The sequence below is a fragment of the Pipistrellus kuhlii genome, unplaced genomic scaffold (genome assembly GCF_014108245.1).
Source record: "Pipistrellus kuhlii isolate mPipKuh1 unplaced genomic scaffold, mPipKuh1.p scaffold_m20_p_82, whole genome shotgun sequence".
Classification (NCBI taxonomy): Eukaryota; Metazoa; Chordata; class Mammalia; order Chiroptera; family Vespertilionidae; genus Pipistrellus; species Pipistrellus kuhlii.
This window is the reverse complement of record NW_023425587.1, coordinates 117,697-139,992: the sequence shown is the minus strand read 5'-3', so window position 1 is coordinate 139,992 and position 22,296 is coordinate 117,697. Positions and strand designations below refer to the sequence as shown.

Sequence of the window (22,296 nt, the reverse complement as noted above, 5' to 3'; positions counted from 1 at the left end):
CCCGAGAGCCACGCCCAGAGCTCCAGGCCACCCTCACGTGGCCCTGAGCGTCTGGGGAACGAAAGGCTGTGCCCTGTCGGCCAGGGGGGACAGGGCACAAAAAGTAACCTGTATCCTCCCCCTTCTGAGTTCCTCCAGCGGCTAACCGTCCCGCTCAGAGAGGAGGATTCTCGGGAGAAATCCTAATTTTAACACACACCCGTGGGGACTTCCCAGGAGCTGGGGCAGCGTCCAGGGGGAGACAGAAGAGCCAGGCACCGGAGTGCGAGGGAGACTCACGGGAACCGAGGGGGAACGGGACTCACGGCAGAGGCCCCTGCGGGCGACTCGGAACCAAGGGGACCAGGTGCCTCGTGCCCAGGCCCATGCAGCCCAGTGCGTGGCACAGGAGCTGAGCATCACCCTGGGGAGCAGGAGACTCCAGTTCGATTCCCCGTCAGGGCACCTGCTTAGATTGCGGGCTCCATCCCCAGCAGGGCGTGCAGGAGGCAGCCGATCGATGACTCTCTCTCGTTGTAGATGTTTCTCTCTCCCTCTCCCATCCTATCTAAAATCAATAAAAGTATATAATAAATAAATAAATAAACAGGCCCAATTGCCGCCCTCCCACCCACCGCTCAGTCCAAACGGGGCTGCCCAGGTGGGGTCCGGGGCAGATCTTTCCTCCGAGTCTCAGGCAGGAAGTGGGCGGGTCCAAAGTCCTCTCTGGGTCTTTGGTTAATTAGCAGCTTAAAATCAATATCTTGACCAGCAGCCCTTCTGGTCCCCTCCGTCCGAAGGCGCCTGCTGCTGCCAGGCCTGCTCCCTGGCTGAGTGGACACAGGCGTCTGTGGGAGCCTGGCCCTCGTAAAACACCTCAAGGTCCGAGCGCTCACACCTCTGAGAGGGCCTCACCTGGCCCAGTGGGGCCGGCCTAACCACTCGCTGCCTGAGAGGACTGTCTTCCCCCTCCCCGCTCTGAGCGCCCGAGCAGCGAGAGCGTACCTGTCGGGGCGTCCGGGCGTCTGCGCTGTGCTGGGGGCTCACTCCTCGCGGGGGTCAGGCTGAGCCTGGGAAAGCGGGTGGACGTGCCCGTGGGGAGTGAGTGCCTTTTTCCGGATGGAAGAAATGAAGCGGCTGGAATTCTGTCGTGTGTTTCTACTGAACGTGTGGCGTATGTACATGTCACTGAAATTCAAGGCGGACGAGGATTGTCACCCCTTTCTGAGATGGGGAAACTGAGGCTGGGAGAATCTAGGAACTTCCTGAAGGGGACCCGGCAAAAAGAGACTGCTCAGAGCAGGGCCGCTGCCCCCACTGGCCTGCAAGGCCGGCTCTCGGGCCCAGGCCCAAGACCTAGGAGAAAGGAAGCCCTTGAACCATGTGAACATCACAAAACCAAAGTGGTTCCGAGCTCCCAGGCGCCTGGCCCTGCTGTGGGAGACTGGCCACCGCCGGGGGGACGTGGCTGTCATTCCACCCATCGAGTCGATAGTGGCTTCCTCGGGAAAAGCCGTGCCTCCTGCCGGGCCCACAGCTTCATGAGCGAAGCACCCGCTTCACAGGGATGTTGAGAGCAGTCCCTGTGTTTCCTATAGCTGAAACTCTTTTACTCACACACACACACACACACACACACACACACACACACACACACACACACCTGGCTGAGAGCCGTGGACTCGGTGGCCAGGGCATGAACTGCCGTCAGACAGGTGCGCGGGGCCCGCTGCCTGCCCCCCAAAGATGTTTACCCTGAGGAGCCGCGGGTCTGCCTGGAGGGCGGGCAGGGGCGGCCTGGGCCGTGTGGGCACCGGACGGCAGGGCAGGCGGGGTGCCCAGAGCAGTGCCTGGCACACAGGGCTCCGGGGCAGCGGCAGATTTCACAGATCCCGCTTCCTCGGGGCTTTGGGGATTTCTAAGAGCCCCCTAAGCACTGGGTCCTAAGGTGACTTTGTAACCACCTCCCGGTCGCTCTGTGGCCCTGGGACAGATGGAAGAGGACGGAGTCTCCTGCCCACCCTCCACCACCCCGAAGCCCGAGCATGGCTCCCTCACCTGCAACTGCACCCCAGAAGATACAGGAGGGGCCAGGATTCCAGCCACCTGGGAGGGGACGTGGCCGTGGGAACCTGCACCGATTGGCTAACGTGAGGTCTGTACTTGGGCTGGAATTAAGTCAGAGGAGATGGTGCACCGGTCGTCCAGCCTCTTTGGCGATTAAATGTGCCTTTGATCCAGAAAGGGAACACACATCAGAGCGAACACGGACATGGCTTCATGGGGAACAACAAAGGGCTTCTGGTGAGAAAAGACTGAGGCGCTCCTGCTCTCACTGAGTCTGACCGCCCTGAGGGGCCGAAGGTTCCAGCAGCGCTGAGGGCGGCTCTCCTGACCCGATCAACCACTGAGAGCAAGGCCATCTGAGGACGGCGGCCACATGGAAATGCTAACCAAGTGGAACTGCTAACCACGTGGAAATGCTAACCACGTGGAAATGCTAACCACGTGGAACTGCTAACCACGTGGAAATGCTAACCACGTGGAACAGCTAACCACGTGGAACAGCTAACCATGTGGAACTGCTAACCACGTGGAACAGCTAACCACGTGGAAGAGCTAACCACGTGGAAGAGCTAACCACGTGGAACTGCTAACCACGTGGAACTGCTAACCACGTGGAAGAGCTAACCACGTGGAACTGCTAACCACGTGGAAGAGCTAACCACGTGGAAGAGCTAACCACGTGGAAGAGCTAACCACGTGGAAGAGCTAACCACGTGGAACTGCTAACCACGTGGAAGAGCCAACTATGTGGAAGAGCTAACTATGTGGAAATGCCAACCAGACCATGTTGGGGAGGTGATGGAAGGATGTGGAATTGCTCGTCGACTGATTGCGGTTTTATGCACCTGGGAAGACGAGACACGAGGAAACCCAGCACGTGGCGTGGGTGCGGGTACGAGCTCCAGGCTGGGACTTGGTTTCCCCACTTTCTGCACCATGTCTTTATCCATTTAGGTTTAAAGTACTTTTTACAACAAAGAGTTTGGGGTTTCCCTTCTTGGGAGTATTAAGAGATGGCTCCAAGCCAATACAGTGCGTAGGCTGGGGGCGGGGACAGGGATGGAGAGGGGGGCCACAGGGGGCAGCCCCCACCCACCTCCTCAGCTGGCACCCAGCCAGCTCCAGGGTGGAACTCTTCTGGTTGAGGATCAGCATCATCAAGACTTCCCACCACCACATCACAACAGAAAGTGCAAGTGCCTAGCTCAAGCTTACTCGAACTCGGTCCAATCTGACCTGCTTAAAGCTTCAAGGCTCATAACATGCAATTACCTTGTGGGTAACTGCCCACACCCACTCCAGCAGGTGAAATGGCTCTTGATGTACAAGTCAGAGCTGCATTTCTCTTCTTCTATAGAACAGTCTTTTCAAACGTTTTGGCTCAGATCACTGAAAAAATCACTCGGTGAAGCAGCAGCTCTTTCACAGAGACCATCACACGCATGAAACGCTCATGGCCTTTCCCGTGCTTCCTCCCCGACGTTCAGAGCCATCTTTCTGAAGACGGGCCCTTCCCATGTGCTGCCAGGCTTCGCCTCGATGTCTCCTCTGCGGGCTTTTGGGGCGTGAAGACCTGTTTCCTGAGATGATCGAGATGCAGTCCGCCTCTGTGAGTCACGAGAGGCACATCGAGAGGACACGCTGGCTGCCTGCCGTCTTTGCGACTGTCAGCACCGCCATTGAAGGTCACATCCTCTCCACACAGAACCTCCTGAGCCCCCCGAGACGGCCCCTCGCTCCCAGAGACAGACCTCAACCTACCTGTGTCGCCGGGAAGCCTCGGGGCTGGGTCCAGGGAGGGCTCCATGAGTCTGTCACCTCGGGGAGACTGAGCCAAGCCGGGGCCCGTCCTCGTGGTGAGGGTGTGCTGCTCCTGAACAGGGGGCTGTCCCTGCAGACCTGGAGCAGGCTCTCCGCCCCAGCGGCTGCCCGGCAGCCCGCAGACAGCTGGGGAGGACTGTCCCCAGCGCCCGCTCCCCTCAGGCCGTCCCTGTAACTGGCCCGTGCCAGGAGCGTTCGTGGGGAAATCATGCACAGAAGACAATTCCTGGGGATTCGCAGGAATAATTAGTGCAGCCACTTATCATTATTTAGTTTTTACAGTGAAGGTAAGGGGCTGGGGAAGAGGAGGAGGAAGAGAGTGTGAGGCATAGGGTGTGGGGTGACCACAGCCCAGCGTGGGGGACTGGGGCTGAGCGGGCTCCTGCTAGTCTGCCCTCAGCGCTCCCGACACCCTCGCCATCGGAGCTCAGGGCACCCGCTCTCCCATCGTTTAATCTGAGCTGAAGTCCCTGTCCATTTATGCTTTGGTCAATAGCATCACTTCACGTTTTGTTTTTCCAAGAGATCAGAGGTTGGGGGTCAGAGGGTGGGACCAGGAGACCGGGGTTGGAGATGTGCTTACCAAACCCTGGAGAAAATGCTTCTGTGGCAGAATGTCGATGCTGGCCAGATTCCCCTGCATTCATTCATTCATTCATTGCATATGTCCCCAACAGCTAGCGAGAGTATCAGCTCAAATTATTCACCACAACACATCTCCCAATTACCTCCAGAGAAAGGGATTGGAAATCCTATGCCCTGACCAGTGTGGCTCAGTGGACAGAGCGTCTGCCTGCAGACTGAGGGGTCCCAGGTTCAATTCCGGTCAAGGGCATGTACCTTGGTTGCAGGCACATCCCCGGTAGGAGGTGTGCAGGAGGCAGCTGATTGATATTTCACTCTCATCGATGTTTCTATCCCTCTCCCTCACTGTAAAAAGTCAATAAAATATATTTTTTATTAAAAAAAGAAATCTTATTCATCAAGAAGGGGTGGTGAAGACTGTGGGATGGATATTTCTAACCTCTTCCCACTGCCTGGAGACTCGGGGGAGCTCTGAGAGTCGGCACCAGCTCTGTGTCCGGGTGCTGCCCCGCCCCACATGCTGGCGGCAGTCCCAGAACCTCAATCACCTGTGTGGGGAAAGAGACCGTCCGTGGCACCTGGCATCTCCTCTAGAATGTCCGTCCGTGTCCGCCCATGCGGACCGCTGTAGGGCCTGCTGGTTCCGCACAGCGCCACTCGGGGCTGCCAGTGCGGCACTTACATCCCTCATGGGAACAGGGGCCCCAGGAAAGTGCTTGTGGGGGGAAAGGATAACAGAGGTGTTGATGATGGCAACAAGAGGATCTGGAGTAGGCTGCATGGCGTCCCCCAAGCCAGAGCCCAGAATGTGGCCTCGTTTGGAAATGGGGTCTTTGGAGACAATTAGGACGGAGATGGGAGGGTATTGGTGCGGGTAGGCCCTAAACCCGTGATTGTGTCTTCCTAACAGGAGGAGGAGAGAGCCACGGGGAGCTGGCCACGGGAACACGGAGCCAAAGACGGTGGTGAAGACACGACCCAGAGGGCAGCCAGGCCTGCTGCCGCCAGCCCCCAGCCGCCAGGAGAGCGGGGACCATGTGACCTCAGCCTCCGGAGGAGCCCCTGCCCACACCTGGACGTGGACTGCGAGAGAACCTTGCCGTGGCTCGAAGTCACGTGGCCCCAGGACACTAACACGGCACCTGAGAAACAGAAAGCTCCCAGCGGCTCCCTCGGATATGAGAGCCTGCGAAGCCGCCCGCCGCCCGAGGGACCTGGCTGCCTGTGAGGTGGCCGCAAGGCGTGTTCTGAGCTCCACCGGCAACCTGGCCGCCTGCCCCGTGGCTGGGCCAGAGAGCAGTGCCCGCCCACAGCCCTGCCACACCCTCTCTGCACACGGACTCCACCCAGGGAGTAGCGCCCGCACCCAGGCCCTTGGGGTGACCTCGCTGCCGCCAGCAGCTCAGGGAGAGCCAGGCACGCGACTGCCTTGTGCCCCACAAGGCGTCCTTGGCATGGCCTGGGGACCGTGGCGATTCCCGTTGCGCTGGGAGCTGGTCACCAGCAAAAAGGCGAAAGCCCAGCGCTCCTTCTCCACATCAGCGCCTGCAGATCTGCCCCAAGCAGGGCCTGGCTGGGAGCCATTTGGTATCTGCAGACGCAGAGCCTAACCCGCAAGCTGGCTCAGAACCGGCATCCGAATGCCCTGCGGGGTGTGAGGAGGGAGGTGCCGCCGGTGAGCTGGCTCCAGGTTCCTAATCCCACACACCGGGCCTCAGGCACAGCGCAGGCGTTCGCCCGCAGGTTAGGACACCACACACAGGCAGAGCCCGGCTCTGCCAACAGTGTCTGCGTCTGGCCCTGAACCCAGCCTGGGCCTGGGGCGTGCAGGCGGCAAGTAAAGAAACAGCGTACGTGGCTGGGCCAGCCCTCCAGGACCTGAGAAAGCGCACACGGGTCAAGTAGAAAGTCTTGGTATTTGTGCAGCTCAAAGTCCAGGCCGGTGGCGTGGGTGCCCCGGAGCCGGTGATAACAGGGACCCCGGTTGGGCAAACACTAACCTGCTTTATCTCCTGTCAGAGAACACATTGCACATCTGTCTCCTGACCAATAAAAGCCGACCCGGAGCACAGAATCCTGTTTGCTCTGCTCGCCAGCGCAGGCCCAGCGCAAACGCCGTTGGTGTGAGCGTGCCCTCGCCGGCCTCGGAGGCCGCGGTCGGCACCACCCAGCCTGTGGCAAAGTCGGCACCATTTCCCCTTCTGTCTGTGGGGACATTCAGCCTCTGCTCCTGAAGAGTCAACATTCTGCCTCAGAAAGGCCCCAGAGAGAGCAGAACGCTATTTCTCTTGCTGTTTTTGTTCATCCTCACCCGAGGACAGTTTTCCCATTTATTTTTAGAGAGTGGAGGGAGGAAGAAGGGAGAGAGAGAAAGAAATATCATTGTGAGAAACATCGATTGGCTGCCTCCTGCACCCGTGCGGACCAAGATGGGGGCTGAAACTACAGCTCAGGTCCTTGACCAGGAATCAAACCAGTGACCCTTCAGTGCGCAGGCCGGTGCTCTAACCACTGAGCCACCGGCCACAGCCAACAGCTACTGCAAATCAGCTGAGGGCTCATGCCTCAGGCTTTCCTTCCTCCTGCGGTACCACTCTGGTTTGCTGCAGGTCTCAGGACTCAGTCTTTATAAGAGATATTCCATGAGACAGTGGCTGTAACTGGAAAAAGCAAGAAACATTCTTTGAATATTTCAGAGCAAAATGCCCTGAAAGCCCTGGGTTCCCCCAGAAACATAGTGGAAAGCAGAAGAGCCATGAGTCAGGGCAGCTGCCCCACACCTGTTCCGATTCTCGCCTGGAGGGGAGAACAGCCTTTTCCTGCAGAAATTCTCGGTTCTGTGGACACTGCTGATGGCACCATTGTGAGCTGAAACAATGGGCCTGGAGGTGAGGTGCAGGACAGAGCCAGCCCCCCACACCACCAGGAGACGGGAGCTGAGCCAGCCCCCCACACGCTGAGAGCCACTTGTCACCCCAGCCCAAGGGCCCATCTCTGCTGGACACTGGAGCTGCTGTGATCGGGCTCCTGGAATATTCTCAGTGTCCTCAGGCCACTGCGGACACCTGGGAGGACAACGCTTTCTGTCCCCGGCCCCCGCCCCAGGATTGGGTTCTGGGAGAGAAGGCACTGGAGATGGGGAAGGAGCCCAGGAGGAGGGGGGCCGCCATGGGGCAGTTACAGAGCCGTGGCCCCTGCTGGGATGATTCGGGAAGACTCTGGACGGGGTGAGCCGGCAGATGCATGGAGCCTGTACACAGAGCCCCCACACGCCCAGCGCCAGCTCCCTCATCGACGGAGCGGGAATGTGCCTTCCACCTAAATCTGGGTCCTAGATCCAAGCGTCTCGCAAGCACAGACGGAATCATCGTCACACGTTAGCAACCGTTTTTGGAAAGACATTCAGAGGGAGCCCTGCATGGTGGGAGAAACGTCCATGGCCGTGTGACCTTGAGCTTCAACCTTTAACCTCACATCTGAGAACAAGGACTGATGAGGCGGGCATGGTGGGAGCTGGCAGAGCAGGCCGCCGAGGGCAGGGTGACGCTGCCTTTCCCACAGGAAGAGCTCCGAGGAGGGGGCTTCCCCCCAAAGGGGTCCCAGCCTCAGCCTCTGGCCGTCCGGGTGGGGTTCCTGGAGCTGGAGGAAGGAGACGGCTCCCGAGCAGCTGTGGGCTAGGCCCGCCGCGCTGACTCAGCCCTGATGGGACCAGCAGTTGTGGTCCAGCCCCACCTCCTGTGGCCAGGACAGGTGTCAGGGCCACAAGGCCGCACACGGCCCAGGTCCAGGCCCCTACCTTCTATTTTTGGCGTAACAATGTCTTTCCTATGGGAGTCTCCTTCACAGCACCAAGGTGGCTTCAATGACAGGTTCATTTAACCCAGGTTATCTGGTCTTTGAGACAGAATATTGAGTTTAGGGTCTGAATTACTTTAAAATATTCCCAATTAAGTGGACACTTGCTCCAGGCCTGTCTCACCTCAGTCAGGTGGAGATCACTTGAGAACAGGGTTTGGGTTTGGGGTGATGCCACAGGGCCGGCTGCCCTGACTAGAGCTTTCCTGGGAAGAGGGACCATGGCTACTGGCCACAAGGGCAGCACAATGCGGCCTCCCGTGGGCCCAGCACGCCCACCTTGGGCTGCTCCTCCAGCGTTGCTGAGCTGTGGGCAGTCTCAGCGTCCACCTCAGGGTCATGCTGGCCTGTCCCCCTCCCGCCCGGCACTGCTATGGGGACCAGTGAGGACCACAGAGCAGCGACTTCCAGCCACAGAAGGAGCCACCAGGTGTTGGGCAGTTGGACAAGCCACATCCTGGTTCAAAAGAACTTGATCTTAGCCCGGCTGGTATGGCTCAGTGGTTGAGCGTCGACCTATGAATCAAGAGGTCACTGGTTCTAGGGCGCATGCCTGGGTTGTGGGCTCAATCCCTTGTACAGAGCATGCAGGAGGCAGCTGATTGATGTTTCTCTCCCATTGATATTTCTACCTCTCCCTCCCCCTTCCTTTCTCTCTTAAATTTATATATATAAAGAAAAAAGAACACTGACTGGTTTGGCTCAGTGGATAGAGTGTCGGCCTGCAGACTGAAGGGTCCCAGGTTCGATTCCAGTCAAGGGCATGTACCTTGGTTGCGGGCACATACCCACTAGGGGGTGTGCAGGAGGCAGCTTATCAATATTTATCTCTCATTGATGTTTCTAACTCTCTATTCCTGTCCTTTCCTCTCTGTAAAAAATAAATAAAATATTTTTTTTAAAAAAAAGAACTTGACTTTGAGAAACAGAAAGGTACCTAGCATTGCTTTTTCATTTTAAGTGAAAGACCCAAGTAGAGGATGTTTCTCCTCTATAAATGTGCCCCTTTTAATATTGCATATAACTTGATTTTTTATGACAAAGTTTTTTCCTAAAAAAGGGCTGAAATTCAGTCAAACAAACTCATTCTCGATCCTAAAGGACCTGCTGCCACCCTGCTCACAGACCTCACACAGTGTGCCCTCCTTCCCATTCCCAGTTGGTGGTCGCTGGGTTCAACGTCAGACCAAATGGCAAGAAGCCTCGGGCCCAGTTCTGTCCGCACAGATGAGTGCTCACCAGGCCCAGCGAGGGCCTCGCAGTGCCCGGGGCTGCAAGCAGACAGGTTCCTCTGCTCCACTCCCTTCCCAGTTCCAGGTAACATAGAAACAGATCTTTGTTACACTGATTCGCTGTGATAGGGGTGAAGCCAGTGCCCATGCACAGGCCTGGCTGTCCGAAAGGAAGGAGGTGCCCGAGACTCCGACGGGATGGCTTACTGTCCAGCCCTCGTGCCCGCGTCGGCCGGAGTTACCACGCAGCGTTTGCCAGAGCAGCTGATGTTTCCTTCAGAAACAAGATGAGAAGGAGGGCGTGTTGTTTTTCAAGGCTTCTTGCCAAGAAGTCACGGACGACAACTTTCCGCCTCCCAGCAGGAAAGTGACGTGGGTCAGAAGAGTCCCTAAAACGGGAATATTCATGCCCAGCGGGTGAGACGCCCCTGCCCACAGGCCTGAGGCCCGGCCCACACCTGCTCGCAGGTCCCTCGAGGTGCCAGCCTCCACTTCAACCTTCTGCAACCTCGGCTCGGCAGAAACACCACTTATCTTCCTCATAGCTTCTCCATGAAACGCACACGTTGAGGGAATGCAGCGGCATGCCACTTTGCTGGAGGCCGAGCAGACGCCCTCAGGTCCTACACTGCATCCAGGCGCCCGTGTGTTAATCAGAATAACAGCCAAGTGACATAGTGCTCCCCTCAGCAGATGCCAGTGTACGGCTCCATGTTATGGCCCCAAACTAGGAGTGACATTGAGAAGCGTGAACACAGAATAAAACTGCCTTCCTGATCAGTGTTCTCGCACACTGTTACACATGTCCCCCGTTCATGTGAGTGTGAGTGTGTATAAGAGAGTGTGTGTGTGTGTGTGTGTGTATGTACACACACGATCCCGGGGGTTAGCCCTCGCTGGCTCAGGCACACAGCTGGGACTGGGTGCAGCTAACAAGCTGCTGGCCCTGGTCAGCCGTCTCCCGGGACACGGCCCACAGAGTGACCATGGCCCACGCGTGAGAAGTGCCGGCCTTGGCCTGTGGGCTTGGTGGGTTGGAGCATTGACCCGTACGCCAAAAGGTTGAGGGTTCAATAGCCCGTCGGGACACGTGACTAAAAGTGGTTCAGATGTCCACGCTGGCGGCTCAGCATCCTAGCCCAGAAAGCCGACGGACACAGGGTGGCGATGGACAGCCGTGATCGCGAGAATTCTTCGTAGTGTTCTCGCAACACTTCCGGAAAACGTGCGGGCGTGATGGACAGCCGTCACGTACACCCATGTGGAAAGGTAAAGAAGAAAAGAACATGGAGCTCCACCTTCTCGCTGGTTCCCCTGAAGTCCCGGCCGTGGAGCCCGGAGCGCGGAGCCAGGCAGCTGGGAGGGGCCGGCCACTTCCCAGAACTGGACCCGGAGCTCGGCCGGCTACTGGGCTATTTTTAACTCGGGGCTGAGAGCGCGTGGCTGTGCCTTCCTTCTCACGCCTGGTGGCACACTTGGCACTGGGGGCACATGACCAAAGGCTGACCATGGGCACGGCCTGGTGTGATGGTCACGGCTGGTCTGTCATGCCTGTACGTTTACACGCCAGTACCTGGACTTCCTGCCACAAACGACACAAACCCAGAAACTGAGGGGCCAACTGATTCCACGTCTAGTTAAAGCGTCGTTGCCAGAGAATGTGGGAGCCTCGTCCACAGAGCACTGGGACCCCCACGCTGCCAGGGGGGTCTGCTTGGCTCCTCAGGCAGGTCCCATGCTGGCGCTGGAGGAGAGACAGGAGTATCCCCGGTGGCAGGAGGCGGGAGGATGCAAGGGTGATTACCTGACTGAACTCGGAGGGTCTTCCTCTTTCCCAGAATGGACGTGACAGCAGTCCCAGCATAACCCATGGTCCTGGAAAAAGACTTTATTGCCCATATCTGCCACTTCTGAAAGTAAAAGGAAGTGCTTAGCCATTGCCAGGGTAACGGTCATCAGCGACCGTTAGATGAGCGGCAGACGACAGAGAACCCGGGTCAGCGCGGGGCAGGTGGGGGAGGGAGCTGGGAGCTGCTGCCGCCCTTCCTCCCGTGGTCCTTCCTCCCGTGGCAGAGCCGTCCACAGAGTCCTTGACTTAGGAGCTTATTCAAAGCCAAAGCCGGGCAGCCGTAGGGTCAGGTTCTGCTTCAGATACAGAAGTACCAGCCACGTGTGCCCTCTGACCCTGTGTGCAGGGATTCTGTTGGTCTCAGTCTACCGTCTCCACCATTCTCTCTCTCTCCCTCTCTCTCTCTCTCTCTCTCTCTCTGTCTCTCTCTCTCTCTCTCTCTCTCTCTCTCTCTCTCTCTCTCTCTCTCTCTCTCTCTCGCGCGCGCACACACACACACACACACACACACACACCAGCTTCTCCTCCTCAGGAAGATCCCAGAACTTCTGACTGTACAGTCAGGACCAGTGCAAAGACCTCCTGTACCTGGGACCAGGAAGTCTGCCAATCTGTTCCCTCCAACCCAGAAACATACCTGAGTTCGAGGGCTGACCCCTGTCCTTGGAACCACCTAAGACCCCAGTGATGGGTCTCGCGCCCGAAGCAGTAGCATTTCTGGCGATGACTAAGGATCACTCTGGCGCATGGAGCCAGCTTCTCAGGCTTCAAGGCTGGCCTGCTACTTACAAACCCTGCACAAGCCTGGCTGGCGTGGCTCCGTAGTTGAGCATCGATCCATGAGCCAAGAGATCCCAGATTCAATTCCCCGTCAGGGCACATGCCCAGGTTGCCAGCTTGGTCCCCAGGGTGGGACACAGAGGAGCAGCTGATCAATGATTCTCTCATCATTGATGCTTCTCTCTCCCCCTCTCCCTCCCTTCATCTCTGAAATCAATAAAATATTTGTGGAGAGGGGAATCCTGCACAAGCCACTTCCCTCAGCAATGACGTCACTCTTGGGACCACCAGGACCAGCGAGATGGCTCGCAGAGGGCATGACCAGGGGCCTGGCCTGCAGCAAGCACTGGTAATCTTACCATTACTGTCAGCTAACCCACCAAAACTCGAGTTGGATTAGAAGGCAACTAACTCTTTTGAATTAACTGGAAATAAACCCACAAACAAACCGAGAATCAGTATCACTCTGAGTCAGGCTTTGCCGTGGCGTTCCTCACAGTGTCTGCTCCGTCCTTAGGAAGGAAGGAAGGTGGGAAGCAGGGTGGCCGGGCCGCCAAGTGGCGAGGCTGCTCCGGGGTCCGGCTGCTCCTCAGGCTGACCCCACAGGGATAGCGGGACGGTTCTCTGAATGGGCCCAGGAGCCAGGAAGGCTGCTTTGACTCGATCCCAGGAAACCAGGAAAGATGTTAAAAATGGAAAATTAGGGCCCGGCTATGTCTGTTCTCAGAGCTTTGGGCAGAAAGCCAGCATGCCACAGGCTGCCATTCGTAATATTTATTTGGAAAAATATTTTAAAAAGGGATTTCTTCATTAACAAAACAGTAAAAAACTCAAATAACATTTGCACAATATTCCATAAATACATTTATATACAAAAAATATAGTCACATAGACCCGAAGTGCCTTTGTACATATTTACCAAAAATTTAAATTATAAAAAAATGAACATCACAAAATACTCAAGCTTTACAGATATCATGAAAAATATTTTTACAAGTCAAAAAATAACACACATCTTTTCCCACCTAGAAAAAAAACAACAACACATTTTAGTATCAAAAAGGACGATAAAGGCAGTGTTTGTGATTCTAGTTCAAGAAAGACTGGCTCATAAAAATCCAAAATATACACTCCGGGCAGTGCATGCGTCTCCTGTCGTCATTCAGTCCACTCATTAAATATATATTTCTCAAAAGCAACTGTCCATAGTGCAATGGAGGCGTCGCGAAAAGGCAGAGTGCAGCAGGCATCCCGGAAGAGCCCGAGCCCGCGGCCGCGGCCCACCGCCTTCACAAAGCCTCCTTCTCCCTCTCAGCAGCATCCGTTGGGGCATAGATCCTTGGAATTCTATGTAGTTTAAGAGAAACGGGAACTTTGCCATGTCACCTCAATTTTATACCTAGAGGGCCAACGAGACAGAAAAGGAAGTTAGCTCTAAGTCCAGACGGATGTTTCGCTCCTGCCTTCGAGGGCCCTGCCCACACCCACCTCAGTGGCTATGACACACTCGTCCTTCTCTGAGATGACAAACACCGACTGGTACTTGGTGTCTTTCGACGTGGAGTACACCGAGTCCCGCCTTTTCCTGTCAGGTGCTTCCCTGCTCAAAGGAAAGCAAACCAGAACCACAATAAGCATGTGCCAACACTTCCTTCTCAACGTATTCCTCCTGGTTTCAGAGAGGAGGTGAGAATGGGAGAGAGAGAGAGAGAAAAAGAGAGAGAGAGGTATCAATGATGAGAGAATCATGAATCAGCCCCTGCATAACCCATCCTGGGGATGGAGCCCACAACTGGGTATGTGCCCTGACGGGGAATCCAACAGTGACCTCCTGGTTCATAGGTCGATGCTCAATCCATTGAGCCACACCAGCCGGGCAAACATGTTTGAACGGGGAAATGACCAGAACTCAGAGAACACTCTTGCCCAGCTCGGCTCAAATCACCCAAGGCCCTCCCCAGGGGGCCTCCCAGACGCCTTCCTGAAGCACAGCACTCACCCCCTGAGTGTCGGGGCGCCCTTCTCCTCCCCGGGAGAGCCCTGCAGCTGGCACTTGGCATCGCGCTTGCCGTGAGGGTCCCTGGAGGTGGAGTCCTCGCCGTGGGGCTCGGGCACCAGGTTATAGTCCACCCCGGGGTAGCGGGCCTTGGGGCCGTTCTTGTCGCTGCCGTGGTCCCCGTGGAAGTCCACCTTCTTGTTGGTGTTCTTGATCTGCGTGGCCCCGATGACGCTGACGGACACGGCCTTCTCCCGCTGGCAGCTGGCCAGATTGTTCATGGTCTCCGTCTCCCCGTGGCAGGGGTCGGCGGGGGGTGGGCCCTTCTGCAGCCTCAGCCGCACACAGACCCCCGCAGCAGCACAGCCCAGCAGCAGCACGAGCACCAAGACCGCGCCCGCGCAGACGGCCACCCAGGGGAAGGGCCCGTCCGGGTCCACCACGGGGGCCTGGGGCGGCTCGGGGAGCAGGAACTGGCAGTTGGGGCCCCCGTAGCCCCGGGCGCACTCGCATAGGTAGCGGCGGGCCCTCTCGTGGCAGGTGGCGCCGTTGTGGCAGGGCGCGTGCTCGCACCGGCTGACGGGCGTGCTGCAGTTCCTGCCACCGTAGCCGGGCGGGCAGGTGCAAGAGAACTCGTTCACGCCGTCCCGGCAGGTGCCACCGTGAGCACAGGGGGAGGAGGCGCAGTCGTCCACGTTGTCCTGGCAGTGCCGCCCCGAGAAGCCGGCCTGGCAGCGGCACATGTAGGCGTCGCCCAGGTCCACGCACTGCGCACCTGAAACACAGGGGCCCGTGCTGTGTGTCCGCTGCCGAGGTCCCACGGGAGAGGCCAAGGCCTGCGGCCTGAAGGGGCTGCAGCGGCCCCCGTTCCTGCACCACTCTCACGCCAGGGGGAGCTGCCGGCTCTGAGACTGATGACACCCCTCGAGACCCACAGTGGCCGCGCTGTGATGTGCGGGTGCACAGCCCCGCCTTCCTCCCTGCAGCCCAACAGCCACCAACGAGGGACCAGGTCACGGAGACAGTGAGCAGTCCAGCGAGGAGCCCGGGAGGGGGCAGGGTGAGCGGGAGGAAGCAGGGCCGTGCGCTCACAGAGCCCTCGGCTGGGCCTCCCGGGGCCACAGGACAAGAGCGCAGCCGTCCGAGCGACTGGCACGCCCCCTCCATCGGTGCTTAGCATCCCACCCACTCTTCCCCACAGACACACCGGACGGCTACTTGGTTGACCGTGCAGGGCTGGGCTTCCCTCCAAACCAGGTGGCTGGCTGGAGGGTGGCACCTGCCTGGGCAGCGTGGGACTCGAGCGAGCTGTGCCCTCCCCCATTTTCCCCTGCAGCATCCTAGAATGTCTCTGTGTTCAGATCACAGGGCTCTGTAAGCTCATGGTGGCTCGCAAAGCCCCGGGCCCAGCCCGAGGTCAGACGTGAGCTCCCGACGCCCTCGTCAGTGGCTGCCCTTACCGTTGGCGCAGGGCGAGGAGCTACAGGCGTCCACCTTCTTCTCGCAGTTGAAGCCGGAGAAGCCTGCGGGGCAGCGACAGGTATAGCCTCCCTCAGGGTTGTCGGAGCAGCGCCCCCCGTTGAAGCAAGGCCCGTCCGCACAGGCCATGGCGCTCAGCTCGCAGACGCTGCCGTAGAAGCCGGGTGCACAGGTGCAGGAGAAGCCATTCTCCAGGTCCTACGGACGAGGACGATGGAAGGTTCCTTAAAGCTTCTCCGCAGACCCGCGGGGTCCGGGTCCAGCCAGGGCCCACGCAGCCCCAGCCCTCGCGCCCAGACTCACCGTGCAGCTGCCCCCGTTCCTGCAGGGGCCGGGGCCGCACTCGTCCACCTGGTCCTCACAGGTGGCCCCGGTGAACCCGGGCCGGCAGGAGCAGGTGTAGCTGCCCTGGCCTGTGTTGGTGCAGGTGGCCCCGTTCCTGCAGGGCCTGTGGTGCGTGCAGTAGTTGAGGTCTGAGAGGGGTGGGGGAGGAAGAGGAGGGAAGTCCAAGGTCAGGCCGGGAAGGCCGCACCTTCCCAGGAAGGAGCTGGAGTCCCGCTGCCTGCGGGGGACGGGAGGCTCACCCTGGTTGCAGAAGAGGCCCCCCCAGCCCTCCTGGCAGGTGCACTGCCAGGGCTGCTGGCAGGTGCCATGGAGACAGCCCGGGTACCGAATGCACTGGTCACAGTAGCGGCCCTGCCAGCCCACTCGGCACCTAGGGGGCGAGAGGACAGGGTCAGGGGGCATCGGCCTTTGCCCAGGGCGACAAAGCATCTCCTGCTCACAGAAAACTGCCTCCCAGCAGCACCTGCTCCTGGTTCTCAAACAGGCAAGATGGGAATCTCCTAGGGTCCTCAGGGTCTGCCTCCTGGGTCATCTGGCAGCTCCCTGGGGGATTCTACTGCACACCAAGTCTGACCCCAAGTAAACTGTCATTTTTCAACTACTGTCTATGAGTTCCCACAACCAGGGAGCTGAGCAGACTGACAAGCCGTGACCTTACACATTTCCATACACGTATGGAGTAGAAACACCTGAATCACAGCCCACCAGCTAGTCTCACACCAGTTTTACAAACGGTCGCCTGGAGAGCTTACACACACACTCGCTGTACAAGGACCACCGGACAGGAAAAGCGGCTTTTGCAAACTTACTTGCATTCCCCTGGCTTGTCACAAAACCCATGCTGCTCATCGCATCCGGGCAGGCAGATTGCTACAGCAAAGAAAATACCAGGGTCAGGCTGCGCTCCTGGGGCCACAGGGCCACCGGCCGCACTCCCAGGGCTCCCTCCGGCCCCTGAACTAATCTCCGTCCTGCCTGGTAACCGTGGACTTTACTCAGCCGGGCGGGTGAGCATTCTTCTTAACACAGCCGCTCAGGGACAAAAGATGGAGGAACCCCCTCCCCCTCCCCATCCCCTTTTCTTCTGAGAGAGGGTCAGAAGTCCTTCCCCACCTCCTCCCCCACTTCCCAATTCTATGCACAAAGCTCCACCTCTTAATACCCAGAAAGTGTGTGTGTAGATAAGGGTGGACAGCTGGTCTGCAGAGACCAGGGCAAGACAGCTGCTCCATTGTCTGCTCTCTCCCAGCAGCTGCCCCGTGCAACAATACGGCCCTCACCCCGGCCCCCACCCCACACACCCCGGCGTGTACACACCACACACACACACATACACGTGCACGCGCGCCCTTTCCGCCAATGGGAGCCGGCGTGCGTCCCTGCGCCTATCCCTGCCGGCATCTAATGGATGGCACGCGCGGGCTGGGGGCGGGGAGAGACTCCAGTGTTTGAATAAGAAGAAAAAAGTTTGAGTCTGTGGCTACCCCACAGTGAAGAAGAGAGAGGACAGTGAGGAAGGGAGCAGCAGGCCTGGGGGGGGGGCCTGGCTGGCTTCCTGGTCTGGTTATGCCTGGTTATGAAACTCATTAACAAGCCGCTCCACAAGTTTTTAGGACAACAGAGCCGCTCGGGCCAGAGTGGAACTCCAAGTGCCTAAGGAGCTGATGGGCGTGGAGTAAAGGGCACCACACCCCAGGCATAGACCCGTCCCGGAGTGCACCTCCGGGGAGGCTGCCTGCCCCGGGGGTCTGGGAGCTCCGGGACCCACCCTGACTGCAGGGGAACCAGATCCCTGGCTGTGCCGGCGGCAGGGGGTACATTGCAGGCTAGGGAGAGGCCTCCGGATCCACCTGAACCAGGCCCAGGAGCCTTCAGGTCCTCACAGCCCCCACTCCCAGCTCTGGTTCCCTGCGGCTGCAGAGCAGCTGCTGGCCTGTCCTGGCTGCCAGGACAAGCGAAGACGGGCAGGAAGGCCTAGGTCCCTCGTAAAGGGGTCCCCCCCACGCAGGCCTGGTACCCCCGGCCTCCACATGCACCCATCCCCACAGGTGACAACATCAGACAGCCTGTGCATATCCCACAAGCTCTGAGAAGAGGCCAACTGCCCCAACTTCAGAGAATTAAGCACTTTGCACTGAGATGCTGTCCCAGCAAAAAGAACTGGTTCACAGCGGCCAACAGACCAACGCCAACACCCCATGCTGCCCTCCGTTCCTCCCTTCCTTCCTCCCCCCTCTCCCTCACTGACTTCCTGACCCCTGGCCTGTCTCCAAAATCCTCCCTGATTAAGAAGGGCAGCTTCCCATAGAGGAAGTTAAAATGTCTGAGTTGACCCAACCCCACAACCAGTTGACCGAAGTTTTGGCAAGTCTCCAGGGCTCCCCAGACTCTGTTCCCCACGGAACCCCTCTCTAGTGCTAATAGCCTGGATCCAGGCCCACCAAATGCCCCTCCGCTCCCTGGGAAAGGAGTAAGCTGAGGGGAGCAGCCCTCGGACCCCGGACCCACCTTCGGTGCAGTACTGGCCCCTCCAGCCGGGGTTGCACACCTTCTCCCCCCGCTCCCCGCAGGTGAAGTGTCCGAAGGCGTCATCCCGGGGCCGGCAGAAGACAGAGCAGCCCTCTCCATAGTAGTGCTCGTCGCACACAAAGCGGTAGGAGTACTTGAGGTCAGCGCGGCCGCTGCTGTGCAGGTCCTGGGACCACTCCTCACCCACCGTCAGGTGCCTCTGTGTGGCCAGCCGGCTGATGAGCCGCTCGGGGTTTTCTGCGGGAGAGGCACCCTGTGAGTGCTGGCTCTGCACCTGGGACAGGCCAGGGAGGCCCACCCTGCAGGGGGACCAGACCCTCTGCCCTGTGGCTCTGCAGAGTGAGGGCACAGACTGAGCCATAGGCACAGGGTCGCAGAGTTCTGGGGTTTGGGGGGAAGTGTTTACCTGTGGCGAGGTCGTCGGGAGAATCTGTGTGCAGAGCTTCGATGATCAGAGAGAAGGTGCCCTGGGAGAAGGGGAGACAGGGAAACTAGAACCTTCTCTCAAACGCTGAGCCTGGGCACACATCAGGCCTGGGGCTGTTAGCGACCTGGGCGGTGTTTTCACTTTCCTCAAGGAAATGGAAGAACTTTTTAAAGAGTGATTTCCTGGCGTGTTTTTACAGCCTGTTAGTACAGGATATCACGTAAAAAAAAAAAAAAAAAAAAAAAAAAAAAAAAAAAAAAAAAAAGGAAAGAAAGGGACTGCGCAGAGCAGGCGGGGCCGGCTGTCCTCGGTCTGCAGGGGATGGACCCGCGAGGGGGGGGACCACGCGCAAGGCAGGCCGCGCGACCAGCCCACTCCGCGGGGGACGAGGGCCTTTCCACGGAAGGGCTCGTGGGGCGGGGCTGGGCCCCGAGTCCGGGAGGGAGGGTCCGCCCAGCTTGGCCTCACCCGCCCCGCTGTCACCGCCAGCCCAGGCCCGCCCGCCCCAGGTGGCTCACCGGCCAGGTGAAGCCCAGCGGGAAGCGGATGGGGTTGCTGAAGGCGGGGTGGGCGCTCGCGCCGTCGGGGAGGCTGAAGGAGCCGACGCCCAGCACGGGCGTGACGGCGCTGCCATAGGTGCAGGGCGGCTCGGGCGACACGCTGGCCTGGTAGTGCTTGAGGCACACACGGAAGAAGGTCCTGCAGGCGCACGGCGGACCCGCGGACCCGCGGCAGCAGCTGCGGTCTCCCGGCGGCCCCTTCCGGGTGACGAACTCCTGCAGCTTCAGCTCGAACACCCCCGAGCTCCAGACCTGCGGGACAGCGGCGGGGCAGCGGATGAGCGCGGGGCCGGGCGCGGGGCCCTCTGGGCTCGCCTTCGCTCCGGGGCGCGCAGCGTCCTGCCCCGGCCCCGCGGCCGGACACTCACCTGGCACAGCAGGGCCGCGGCCACGGCGAGGGCCAGGGCGCCCCGGCGGCCCATGGCCACCGCCCGCCTCGCCGGCCCCCCTGGCGTCCGCAGGGCCTCCCTCCAAGCGGCGGCGGGGTGCGAGGCCGAGCGCGCGCCGAGCGGGGCGGCAGGAGGCCGCCTGGCCTGCGGGAGACCGGACTCCCCGGGTCCGGCCGGCTGGTCCAGGCCCGGCTCCCGGTCGCCCTGCGGCTGCGGCCCCGGCGACGCGCGAGGACAGGGCTCGCTCGGGGAAGTCGCTCCTGCAGCGGCAACTTTCGGTTTCCTCTCGTGCTTCCAATCCACGAGTGGGCGAGGGTCGCCCGCTTCCTGGTTTTGTCTCCGGCGTCTTCGCAGGAAAAAGACGAGCGGCAGGAGGGAGGGAGGGAGGACGCGTCCAGGCGGTCGGTTCAGCGCCCGGGAACGGCGGGGGCCGCCCAGAGCCCTGTGGGAGGCGCGGTCCGGGGATCGAGGCGCGTCGGGATCCCGGCTGAGCCGGTCACTTGGCCGCGGCGGGCGCTCGGGGCGCAGCCCGGGGCCCCGTTGCCGCCCGCGCCACCCCGGAGAGTCGCGTCGCTCCGAGGAGCCCAGCCGGTGCCATCCGAGTGAACACGCGCGGGGCGGGAGGCCGTGGGAGGAGGCTCCGCGCCCAGCCCGTCCTCGTAGCTCCCGAGCGCCGGCCGCCGGTCCGCGGGTGCGCGCCGAGGGTCTGGCTCCGCCGGCGCCGCGCCCTTATATCCCGCCGGCCGTCCGCATGGCTAATGAGATGCAAATGAGCGGCCCCCAATCTGGCGGAGCTGTCACAAAGGAGCCACTCTCCAACCCTCCTCTCAAAGGCTCGCCAAATGGTCAGTGAGCTGTAAAATGTGCAACTCCCTCCGCCCTCCGGCCCCCGCGCCCGCCCCGCCTCCCCGGGCGCTCATTTACATGCCGGCGGAACGCTGCCGCGAGGATCCCCCCGGTTCCGGCGCCGGGGCCGCGGCCCGGCCTCCGCGGCTGCCTCCCGGCCACGGGCGCGCGGAGCCCGGGGACCGCGGGGCGCGCGCCTCCGCCCGCCGAGCGCCCCGGCCTGAGCGCTGGACGCGGCGGGAGAGACAGTCTCCCCGCGCGCGGGGGCCGGAGCTCCGGGAAGGGAGGGGGCGAAGCTAGAGGCCCCGCTCCCCGCGGGCCGCCTTCCCGGGCGGCCTCTTCCGAAGGCGGAGTCTACGGGGAGGGGGCCGGGGCACCGCAGGACAGGAGCGGGCACCGCGGCAGCGGGTGGCGGGAGACAGGGCAGTTTCGAGAAGTTTGGGGAGGTCTGACCTCATCCACCTCCCGGCCGACTGCGGCTTTGCGTCCGGGGACGCAGGGCCCGCACGGAGGGGGCCCGGGGGCGAGCCAGTGGCCGGGGACCGGGATCCCCGCGGCCGCTGGAGGGCGGGGCCGTAGCGCGTCCCCCGCCCGGAGACACCGACGCCGCCAACGACAGCCCTCCGCCCCGCGTTCACGCACCCTCCCCGCGCTGCCCGGCCGCCGCCGCCGCCTGCCCGGGTCCGGCCTCTCCGGTGTCTCCCCTCGGCGCCCTCCCGGGTAAAAGTGAGTTCGGTGTGTGCCGCTCGCGTGGCTGTCATTAGGGCGCCTGTTATTGTGCAGGCGAATCAGGGGCTCTTTGTGCGCTCAGCTGTATGGTAATGCGGCCGCACCTGCTCCGCACAATGCGAGCTCCCTCCGCCCGGCCCGCCGCCACAATGTCCGGCACAGGCCCGGGACCCGCCGCCCCGCCGCCACCTCTGCGCACCATCACCTGATGAGGTCTACACGTCCATCAACACTGGAACTTTGTTTTCATTTATTTTAAAGGGAAATGAGTTTATTGGGAGGGCCGAGAGTACCGTATCACACAATGAATTCTCCAAATTGCTCTCCTGCTCGCGTGGTGAGCAAGAAGGAAGGTGGGCGCACACTCCTGCCCTGGCACCACTCCGAGGTCCCCACCCCCCGCTGCTCCGCCTTCACATTCCCAACACACACACACACAGCTTCCTCCTGCCACAGGGTGTGAGCGGGAGGTGTCCCTTAGATCGCAGCACAGCCAGGTGCGGCCGCCTTATTGGTGGGAACCGCTCGCTCTTCCTGGCCAAATGGGCTTTCACTGAGGCCGACGTCAGGATCACGAAGTTTGGGATCCTCAGTCGGTCCGCTGTGCACACAATCTGAGAGTCTCTTGTGACTTTTTCCACTCGGGGTCCCCGCTGCTGCCTGTGCGGTCACCGGAAATCACGTTTAAGGCCGTGGTGAGAAAGGCTGGCTAGGGCCCCACCAGAACCCCCTACTGTGTGGTTCCAAGCAAATGGAAGCTTCAAAAGTGCCAGAGACAAACAGAGGCTCTCCCAGCCCAGCCGCCCCGGTGACTTTGCAGGACTCACC

General features: G+C 60.1%; 1 protein-coding gene across 4 annotated transcripts; it reads right to left on the bottom strand.

Moving 5' to 3' along the window:
- Positions 1–12,928: 12,928 nt before the first annotated feature.
- DLL1 (delta like canonical Notch ligand 1) lies at positions 12,929–20,994 on the bottom strand. Of its 4 annotated transcripts, none has more exons than XM_036425557.2 (12): positions 20,032–20,994; positions 19,873–20,000; positions 19,463–19,756; positions 18,924–18,984; positions 18,497–18,754; positions 16,798–16,858; positions 16,228–16,358; positions 15,947–16,116; positions 15,625–15,841; positions 14,168–14,939; positions 13,657–13,771; positions 12,929–13,515 (listed from the first exon to the last, which is right to left on the bottom strand). In XM_036425557.2, the coding sequence occupies exons 2-12, from the start codon at positions 19,924–19,926 to the stop codon at positions 13,480–13,482; spliced, it is 2,169 nt and encodes a 722-aa protein (XP_036281450.1). In that variant the 5' UTR covers positions 19,927–20,000; positions 20,032–20,994; the 3' UTR covers positions 12,929–13,479. The 4 variants fall into 4 exon arrangements, with proteins under 4 accessions (XP_036281450.1, XP_036281451.1, XP_036281452.1 ...); XM_036425558.2 differs by having other exon boundaries at positions 13,657–13,768; XM_036425559.2 differs by having other exon boundaries at positions 12,929–13,567; positions 20,032–20,993.
- Between the last annotated feature and the right edge of the window lie 1,302 nt (positions 20,995–22,296).

What these genes read in the sequence shown, in the direction of transcription:
- DLL1 (XM_036425557.2), bottom strand. Translation starts at nt 19,926, where the DNA reads ATGGGCCGCCGGGGCGCCCTGGCCCTCGCCGTGGCCGCGGCCCTGCTG. An exon ending in CTCCTCGCCCTGCGCCAACG is followed by an intron (nt 14,940 to 15,624) that starts GTAAGGGCAGCC and finishes CCTGTGTTTCAG; the next exon opens with GTGCGCAGTGCGTGGACCTG. An exon ending in GGCGCCCCGACACTCAGGGG is followed by an intron (nt 13,772 to 14,167) that starts GTGAGTGCTGTG and finishes CTTTCCTTTGAG; the next exon opens with CAGGGAAGCACCTGACAGGA.